We start from the raw sequence: 10,265 nt of genomic DNA, 5'->3' as shown, positions 1-10,265 counted from the left end.
TCTATCAGATGTAGGGTTAGTGAAGCTTTTTCTCAATCTATAGGATGCTTATTTATCTTATTGAGAGTGTTCTTTGCCTTATAGAAGCTTTCCAGTTTCATGAGGTCTCATTTATTAATTCTTGAATTTAGGACATGAGTCACTGGAGTTTGGTTTAGGAAATTTCCCTCTTTTCCAATGAGTTCAAGGTTCTTTTCCACTTTCTCTTCTATTAGATTAAGTGTATCTGGTTTTATGTTGAGCTTTGTGCATGGTAACAAATATGGCTCTATTTTCATTTTTCTACATACAGACAGCCGGCTAGACCAGCATCTTTTATCGAAGATGCTTCCTTTTCATTGTTTTTTTTTTTGGCTTCTGTGTTGATGAAGTGTCCTTAAGAGTATATTTTTATTTATGGGTATTCTCAATTGCATCTCATTAATCAACCTGTCTGTCTCTGTATCAATACCATGTCACTTTTTATTCACTATTACTCTGTAGTATACTTTGAGGTCAGGGATGGTGATTCCCCAGCTGTTTTTATTTTTATGAATTGTTTTTGCTATTCTTGGTTTTTTGCCTTTCCAGATGCATTTGAGACTTGCCAAATGTCTTTGTTGTTATGCCATAAGTCAATAATGGCGTAATTGGTGTAATTTTTTCTGTATTCTAAATACTAAGTCTGAAAAATGCAAAGGAACATAAATTCAAAAGAATGGAGAAGAAAAACTTTTGGATATGTTCATCTCTGTCTTCCCTGGTAGCTTATTTCAACCACTGGAACATGAGAGCAAAGTACTAAACAATGTCCGTAAGAACTGAAGTTATAAGCCTGGAAAAGACGTTTTACTCAGAATCAAGGGCACTTCTAGAATTTGTCTAAGATGATGCTAAGGAAGCAAAAATTCTGAGGAGCATGGTTGAAAACCGTTGAAGGGAGTACCAGAATTGTGTCGCATATGAGTTCTAACACACTTCAGATCATTGAAAATTTTTGAAATAGCTATGTATAGTGTAATTGCATACTACCTGTATTTTTCAGTTAGTGCCCTGCAAACATTCTGAAAAAGATTGGCTGGTTTTCACAATAGTGGCTTTTTGACTGAATTTATATACTGTATAACTAATTACTTTTGTTTCTAATAATTGTGTGTGTGTGTGTGTGTGTGTGTGTGTCTGTGCGTGCACGCACGCGCGCATGCGCGCGTATGTTAGGTGTTTATCTTCTGACATTTTATAAAATGTTTTGACTGGAAAATGTCAATGATATGGATATATTTTGAATGAACAGGAATTTGAAGCAATTGACTAAGACTTTAGCAATTCCAAGAAGCTTTTATTTTTAAAGAAGTTAACAGAAATTGAAAGGGAGCTTTGCAGTAATGTTTTATAAAGGTATATCTCAAAGTCAGATTATATTGCTTTACTATTAGCAGTTGTTTTGATTGAATATTTGGTACTTGATAACCTCAAGATAAGTATTTACTTTTCGAGAGTCTCGGAGCAGGCAGCGGATCAGGGTATAAAAAGAAAAGCAGCGAACATCTTCATTGCTTGACTGCAAGGATGACAGTCCAGACCAAGCAAGGTAGGTGTCATTATCTCTCTCTCCAATCTGAACATGATCAGCAAAACAATAGTCAGCCAAGTATAATTATAGTTCAAATGCTTATTTTTATAAATATTAAACATAGTTTTTTAAAAATACTTATGTTATCAGCCTTATAAAATAAACATGGATTTTTATAAATATACTTCAGAATACACCTAATGATTACATTTTCTGGCACATGTGAAATCTCTAACAGAATAGTTCTTGCAGGAGTTGATATAAAGCTAAGCAGCAAGTGACTACTTTTTAAATATGGATGTGACAATGGGAAAAGGAAGGTAATGCTTTTATTTTTATTATTGAACAAATTTTGTCTGTCATCAGCATAGACTATGTCTTGAACTTTGTACTTCATAAAAATTGAAAGTAAATCAAATTTTCTTCTTATTTTCAACCAAATCAGTTCAAAAATAGTGTGTATACAAAAAAAATCCTAGAGCAAACAAGGATTGCTATGGGTGAATTAAGAGAAATAGTCATTGGCTGAATGAGCTAAGATCTGCTGAGGTAACTAGGTATCTGCTCTTTCAGTTTTTCATTTATTTTATCATAATATAATTATATCAGTTATCCCCTCCCTTTCCCTCTTTCATCCTGTCCCCCAATATACTCACTTCCTATTTTAAATGCATGACTTCTTTTATAGTTATCATTATCCACAATTATTAATATGTATCTACACATGTATTCCTAAGTATAACCTCATCAGTATGTATAATGTTGCTTGTATGTAGGTTTTCAGGGCTGGCCATTTGGATTTTGAAAACCAATTGATGGTGTTTCCATGGGAAAACCAATTTCTCCTACTCTCAACATTCTTATGTTGTCTTTAGTCCTTTATATAGAACTTTGTGTAGTTCCTCATGAACCTCCCCACTACCATGTACTTTCCAATTTGGCAAGTCTAATGGTGCTGGCTTTGTTCATCTCATATTTTAAGAAGTCATGTTGGTGAAACTCTATGTGTGACCCCTCTGACATTCCTAAGAGGCATGTTCTTAGAAATGACTCCCTCTTTCTTTGATTCTGAAATTGTTCCTCTCTCTCTTCTGCAGTGCTCATTGAGGCTTAGATGTGGGAATATTTTGTAGGTGTATCCACTTGTACTGCCCTTCACAATGGCACATTGTGACTAGTTGTGGTTTTCTGTCATGATCTGTATGATCAGCATTTTTAAATCATTGTTTTTTAAATCAAACATTTAAATATATATGTCATTGCACCCCATGTAAGCTTGAAAAAGGCTAAGAACTGTCAGAAGACTGCTTACCATGGTGAGAATTGTTTTAACACCCGTCATGAGTTCATCAAATTTTGCCTGAATCTCTCTGGCTTTGGAGAAAAGAAAAGAAGGGTCTCCTTTCATTGCAGAAATTTCATTCACAAGATGATTTAGAGCATTGGTCCAGGAATTCAATAAACTGCGTACCAATTTCAGTAGTGTTTTCGGCTAAGAAACGATAATTTACAAACATATTAGAATAAATGTATGCAATAGGATTATATACAAGGGGTTTTTTGCTTAAGACAATAAAATCTCTGTAGCTACTCGTATTATTTTTATAGATGGTATAAGTGGTATCAATAAAGATGGTAGCCACTGACATCATGTTATGAAATTTTGCTGAAAATTTAACTCAGAACTGATAGCATATTATTCTATGGAGCTTATAGTGAAGTAATCTCTTTCAATAAATGATATTTCTTGTTCAAACTCTCATTGATCATGCTTCCATTATTTTACTTTATTTATATCACTATTATTTCAGTTACAAAGACCCACAGTGTGCATGTGGCATTAAACAATGTATATAAAATGAATAGTACTATGTGAATGTATAGGGTTATATGATAATTTCCAATTCAATCCTAAAATGAGTTATGGCAAGGAATCATATATGATAGATGATAGCAATTACACATTTAAGCTACACTATATGTACATTTTCATCACACAGATAGTATGATTGTATCTTAGGAAGATAGTACAATGTTCATTGGATTGTTTTCTCAGGTGACTTTCATTTGCAAAGTATAAAAGGACAATCAGGAATAAACAATTAGTAAAAGGAAGAGGGGTAGGACCATAAACTACCTGGAAGTCATGAATGAATAGGTTAGTATTTACTATGTTGCCAACCTGGGGTGCATCAGTAACCATGATAAATACATTTATATGTGCACTGCTTACCTTACATAAATGAATATTCAATTATGAATGTTAATACCAATTGAAACTTTCCTATAAAATATCAGGGATTAACACTAGAAAAAAAAGGTTTTCATGTACATTATGGGTCATGTAAAACATGACTTGGAAGATTCCACTTGTATTAACCATGCAATATTCCTTATTGCCCATGGTGGTGACTTTGACCACCTTCATTATATGTAGAAATGTTTTATTGCTTCACAAAATCTGGTAAAGTATAATGAGTAAACACTTACATCACTTCCTAGAGATTGCTCCTTGTTTACTGGAGTATCAAAAAAAGCAGTGTGACACGTTCCAGGGATCCTGTCATTGTATCTCTTACCCTGGGCATACTGATTATTCTGGAAATGAGGAAATATTAAATAAGTTAGAGACTGGAAATTATATGATGTGCCATGACCAGAATTTTGATGCACTTGATAATTTAATTCAACAGAAGGGAACCAACACAGGGTAATGCAAACCTTGTCTACTATCCATAGATGGAGAGATCATGGAACCCATTACTGTCAGTGCTTAATCCAACATATTCTGTAACTATTCCATAAATAATTATCCTTATACTCACAGATAAGGGTAACTCTCAACACTCACCAGAGGAAGTTCTTTTAGAAACATATGGAAATCATTATAGAGATGTAAAAATGGCCAAAATGCAGAGAATGGATGGCTTAGAGTTTCCCAACCCCAACTGTGTATATTATGCAACTTGTAAACCTAGGACTATAAAAGGGGAAAGCTTTAGGAATCTTGTAAAATGCTGCAGTCTCAGGAAATACGGTGATAGATTCCTTCCCCTAGAAATGACATGTAAACATCATGAACCCATGAATTCTAAACAGTATAATTGAGTGAATAAAACATTACAATGATAATTGCTATTAACCTTACAATGTAGATAGGAGAACTTCCATATAGTCTTATCCTTAGATGAAGAGCTACAGGGATTACATGGCTGCTGAAAAACCTAATCAATTGCTTTCTAGGATAGCTCACATAGATTATATAACCCTATATAGCCAACCATGGACAAATGCATAGGTAAACACAGATAAAATGAGTACACACACACACACACACACACACACACACACACACACACACACATCAGCAATAAAAGCAAACAATGACCATGAAGACCATGAATTTGGCACGGAAAGAAAATGGAAGAGCTAGTGGAGAGACAAAATGGTGTTACTCTCATAGATGCAGTATTCATATGTTAAAATCCCATATTAATCTTGTTATTGATGAAATTGAAAGTAATACATCAAGGAAACAATTTTTTTTCCTACATTTTAAAACCTTTTTAAAAGATTTATTTATTTATTATATATAAGTGCACAGTAACAGTCTTAAAACACATATCAGATCTCATTACAGATGGTAGTGAGCCATCATGCAGTTGCTGAAATTTGAAATCAGGTTATCGGGAAGAGCAGTCAGTGTTCTTAACTATTGAGCCATCTCTCCAACCTTGGTCACAATGAATTTGGAGTCCTACTACAGTAATTTTTTCAAGTCATACAACAAATGTTAGAATTATATTATTGGAATATACAAAAAGCTATTTTAAAACTAGAAATTTCATTTATCAATGTGTTTATTAATTTATGACAATGGATTTAATTTTTAAATCATTTTCTTAACCTGTTATTGGTGAAACTTTTGATAGTTTGAAAGGATACTTAGAGTGGTTTCAAATATTCAAAGCAGCCTATTAAGAAATGGGAATGGGAGAAACAACAGTGTCAAAGGAGTGTGTGTTGTGTTATACAGATTCAAATCCCACTCTCCTATGTCCACTGATATATAATAGAAATAATAATAACACCATGTTCTTTGCCATAATTTCATAGCTTAAATAAAATAGAGTTCAAAACTTATATGATTTTAGGAAATAATTGACATTTCTTGAGAATGTCCTTTTCTTCTGTTAAAGAGTTCAATGACTGCTGATTTCTCCTCCTTATGATGCTGTATTTTTTGATATTTGGGCTATGATATTTCCCTAATTGGGCTATACTACATTCCAATGAGTACCATGAAGGGCCATTTTAGAAAGAAGTCATGAATCAGAGGGGTACTTACAAATTCAGTGAAGAGTTTTGCAGTTTCAATACTCATGACATGAGACATAAAGGTTGTCAATGTAAGAAGTTTCTCTAAGGAATGCTGAATGGTGGCATCCCTCTCTGCACAGGTGGATATAGATGCTACATTCTCCCAAAAGAGCAAGTAGGGCACCAGGAACAGGAGCGATGATGCCCTTGCTGAAACAGAAGAGAAGCCACTCAGATCTCCTTCTCTGAGGTTATCAACAGTCACTCTGTTAATGAAATTTTTGTCACAGTGACCTCTTTTACAGAATTTGCTAGTTTGAGACGTGTTGAGAAATGAGCATCTTCCACTGTGCATGTTTAGATAAGTAAATGTATTTGCACAGAATTATATTTTTAAATATGATTAAGATCATGAAATTGTATTGTTATCTCTAGACATGTTTCCGTTTATTACTAACATTTGCAGCTTAATATAAGTTGAGTCACATGATCAAATCAGATTCTTCAGATAACTTAACATCTTGTAGATTTCTCTTGGTTTTCAGGACTAAATCAAAAATTTGTAGCTTATAACTCTGTCTAATGTTGGCATATTTGTCTTTAATCTGACAAAAGCATTATGTACATGTTTGATTTATTTTCATTATTTGTGAAAGTATATTATTTGTCAATTTATGAATATTGAGGATGAAGAGAACATTATCATAAACATGATGCCACAGCCTGGAATTATAAAGGCAGCCTCAAAATACCGTGTCTTTTTTTTTATTTTGAACATTAATTTCTTTGCAAAATGTTTCATACTTTTTTCTCATTTTGATGCCTTCAATAAGCCTGCAAATTGACTTGGCAACATAGTTATAATGAAAACATAAAGAACGCATAAACCATACATGCAGCTTGTGTGATTACTCATAGCACAATTATTAGTAATTTCGGAAGGCAAGACACCCACACTGAGAACTTTACCTTTTATCTATCTGATGATCTGTGTAACCAAGAGTTGTAAATCAATGTAAAGACCCAAACATTGTCCATGGTGACCTGTCACTGGCTCCAGTAATTTGAATTTATCTACTTCCTCTGTTCTATATAGCATATGCCTTTAAAGGTTTTTGCAGTGATAAATGCTAGCTGCATCAAGTTTCTTTTTATGTGTGCGATACATGAAGTACAACAGAACTGTAAAATATCAATAGTTTATACAGGATGACATAAAATGTATTCATCAAATTAAAAAGCTACTTACCTTTATGGACACAAGTCTGCCATAAAACAGTATGAAAATGTGACTTTCAAGAATATATGTTTCAGTGGAACTTTTGTTAGTATTAGTGGTAGTGTCCAACACAAACTTGGAAAATTGTAGGAGGAATGCATGGCAAACACCTACATCCAATTACTTAAAATATCTAAATATGCCAAAAAACTGTAAAATGTAAATAATCACCAATTATATTTGAAAATAAAAATATTCTCAAATAATTCATATTACTAATATATCTTTGAAAAGACTCTTACATTCTTAAATTTATTATATGTGTGATATGCCTAAATATTAAACTATGTATATGTACACTCCACTCACTAATCATCTGAAGGGTTTTCATAGTCCTAGAGGAAAGTAAGGAGATTCATCATTTTGGTTTTCTTCTTCATAAAATCAAATTTATTGTTGTTACTAATTCATTTTTCTTGAAATATTACTAAGAAAACAGAAGCAAGTTAGCAGTAGTGAGAAGTTTCACACCTTTATTTCACTTGAACGCTCTTGTTAAAGTTCTATATTACCCATTTTTGCAGTGCTTGTATACATTTCTCTCCAGAGTGACAGTTTGGTTACATTCATCCATGTACAGGAATTCATAGACAATCCCTCAGAATGGGAAAATGCTCCGTCCTTCCTTCTCTACGCTGTTCCTAATTTGACCAAGGATACACAGATCCCCTTTCATCTCAATGTCTCCGTATCTCCAATTTTCACTTTTTTTAGATAAACCATATGTTTTGGATATAACTTGGTCATGTAGTATTAAGACAAATCTCTGACCCAGCTAAAGTTCCCCTACCCCCACCACTGTTTTTTATGCCACATCAGTTAAGACAATATAAAATATCTCCGGACATAACGACATGCCTCTATGCTAAGATGACTATGACTGACATTTGGAAACCACTATTCCCAGAGTTTAGGTTTTTTTAGAGTAATGTGTAAAAAGTATATCAAAATCTATGTGGCTTTGCTTTTTCCTGCTTAGGTAAGAACAAATTTCTAATTATCCTAGTTAAGGCGACAATAACAGCAAAAAGTAAACTTCCCTGTAACATAATATTTATAGAGGAACTTAAATGAAGAGTTACTTACAGGAAAATATTTGAGTCAAAGACAGTAGCATCCCTGAGAAGTCACACCCTAGTTTGTCTGCTGAATCAGAAAATCTGCATCCCAAAAGTCCTTCCTTCTCTTAATTTTCTACCTCCTATATAGTAGAGCAGATCCTGCTTGAGGGCAGAAGGAAGTAACACTTGAACTACACTTGATGATCTTATGACCTCCCTATTAGGGTCAAGGAGTGCAGCCTTGTATCTGTGACCACAAACATAAAAATATCTTCAGTGGTTATCTTGTTCCCATGCTGTTACTTGTGTCCAAGATATATTTTACACAGTCTCGGTCATCATTCATTCATAAATACTGATGGGAATTTTATATTCAAATGGAAATAGCAATGGCCCAGACTTTCTGTATTTTCTTTAGGTTCTCATATATTCCTGTCACCTTCCTGAGTTATAAGAGCATAGCAGTAGTTGTTTATTCTAATCAGTTCTATCTTTATAAGTCTTTACCAGCATTCATGGAATACTGTAAAGAGTTTTACTTATAGACACGTAGAAGAAGTAACAGGTAAACACATTAAGGCAATTAGAAAATCATCATATTTATTGAGCCAAATAACTGCATAATCTATTCTATTTGCATACTATTGAATCCAGAGATACAGATTTTTAACCTGGATAATATAAGCAAATATGGGTTCAATGTGTTTAGATGGCCTTTTTTCCTCCGTCTTTATTAACTTGAGTATTTCTTATTTACATTTCAATTGTTATTCCTTTTCCCGGTTTCCAGGCCAACATCCCAGTAACCCCTCCCCTTCCCCTTCTATATGGTTGTTCCCCTCCCCATCCTGCCCCCATTACCGCCCTCCCCCCAACAATCATGTTCACTGGGGGTTCAATCTTGGCAAGACCAAGGGCTTCCCCTTCCACTGGTGCTCTTACGAGTCTATTCATTGCTACCTATGCAGTTGACTCCCAGGGTCAGTCCATGTGTAGTCTTTGGGTAGTGGCTTAGTCCCTGGAAACTCTGGTTGGTTGGCATTGTTGTTCATATGGGGTCTCAAGCCCCTTCAAGCTCTTTCAGTCCTTTCTCTGATTCCTTCAATGGGGGTCCTGTTCTCAGTTTAGTTGTTTGCTGCTGGCATTTGCCTATGTATTTGCCTTAAGTCAAATGAGAAAGTGATTTGCTGACTTCAAGACAGTTGTCCTACTACTGATCCAATTGTTGGATCTTACTGGACTGGGTGATGAATTGTCATTGGATTTGGTAGGTCCCATGTGTCATGAAAGCTGGCTAGGACCATGGAAAGTCCCACTCATTCTCAGTCCAATTTCTTCATAACATATAGCATTAAAACATAGTATTGACAGTAAGTTCTTATCATTCAGTTCTGGCATGAACAAAATCAGGTACAGTCCTTTATAGTACAGATTCCAAAGAGTCACATCCCATTGAATAACTCAATGGAAATTAACCAGTTTGGTCTCTTGATTTATCACAAACCTACTGGACTTTGGTATAACCCATTCTTCCAAGAAGTATTCCTTCTCACATATTAAAACTGGTATGATTAATATTCTTTTAGATAATTTTTCAAATACATGTGTCTATAGATTTCACTATTATGAATGAATTCCATAAATATAGCCAGCAAAATTCTAGAAGCTCCAGTATATACATTAATATTAGAAATAAGCATCTAAGGCAGTCATCCATCATCTGTGGGTCACAACCCATTTCAGAGTTGAGAAATCCTCTCATAGATGTCACATATCACATGTAATCTTCTGTATATCAAACCTTTACCTTATAACTCATAAAAGTAGCAAAGTTATGATGCAGTAGCAAATACAATTTTATGGTTAAGTGTCACCGGAATGTGAGGAACTGTATTAAATGGTCACAGTATTAGGAAAGTTAAATATCACTGCTCTAAGAGAATCTATAAAAAATTAGGAGGCTATTGCTTCTAGGCCTTTTGGGTAAGATCAATTGTAAAAAATTAGGAGGCTGTCACATAGCATGTAAAGATCTCACTCTTTGTTTCACTTT

General features: G+C 34.2%; 1 protein-coding gene across 1 annotated transcript; it reads right to left on the bottom strand.

Moving 5' to 3' along the window:
• Positions 1-1,297: 1,297 nt before the first annotated feature.
• On the bottom strand, positions 1,298-8,300 carry LOC116883884 (prolactin-2B1). The gene is made up of 5 exons (XM_032885151.1): positions 8,238-8,300; positions 5,901-6,082; positions 4,043-4,150; positions 2,865-3,044; positions 1,298-1,597 (listed from the first exon to the last, which is right to left on the bottom strand). Exons 1-5 carry the CDS (start codon positions 8,266-8,268, stop codon positions 1,412-1,414), a joined length of 687 nt encoding a protein of 228 aa, XP_032741042.1. The 5' UTR covers positions 8,269-8,300; the 3' UTR covers positions 1,298-1,411.
• Between the last annotated feature and the right edge of the window lie 1,965 nt (positions 8,301-10,265).

The sequence above is a fragment of the Rattus rattus genome, chromosome 14, assembly GCF_011064425.1.
Source record: "Rattus rattus isolate New Zealand chromosome 14, Rrattus_CSIRO_v1, whole genome shotgun sequence".
NCBI classification, from domain to species: Eukaryota; Metazoa; Chordata; class Mammalia; order Rodentia; family Muridae; genus Rattus; species Rattus rattus.
The sequence above is the reverse complement of the archived record's forward strand: the minus strand, read 5'-3'. Positions and strand labels throughout refer to the sequence as shown.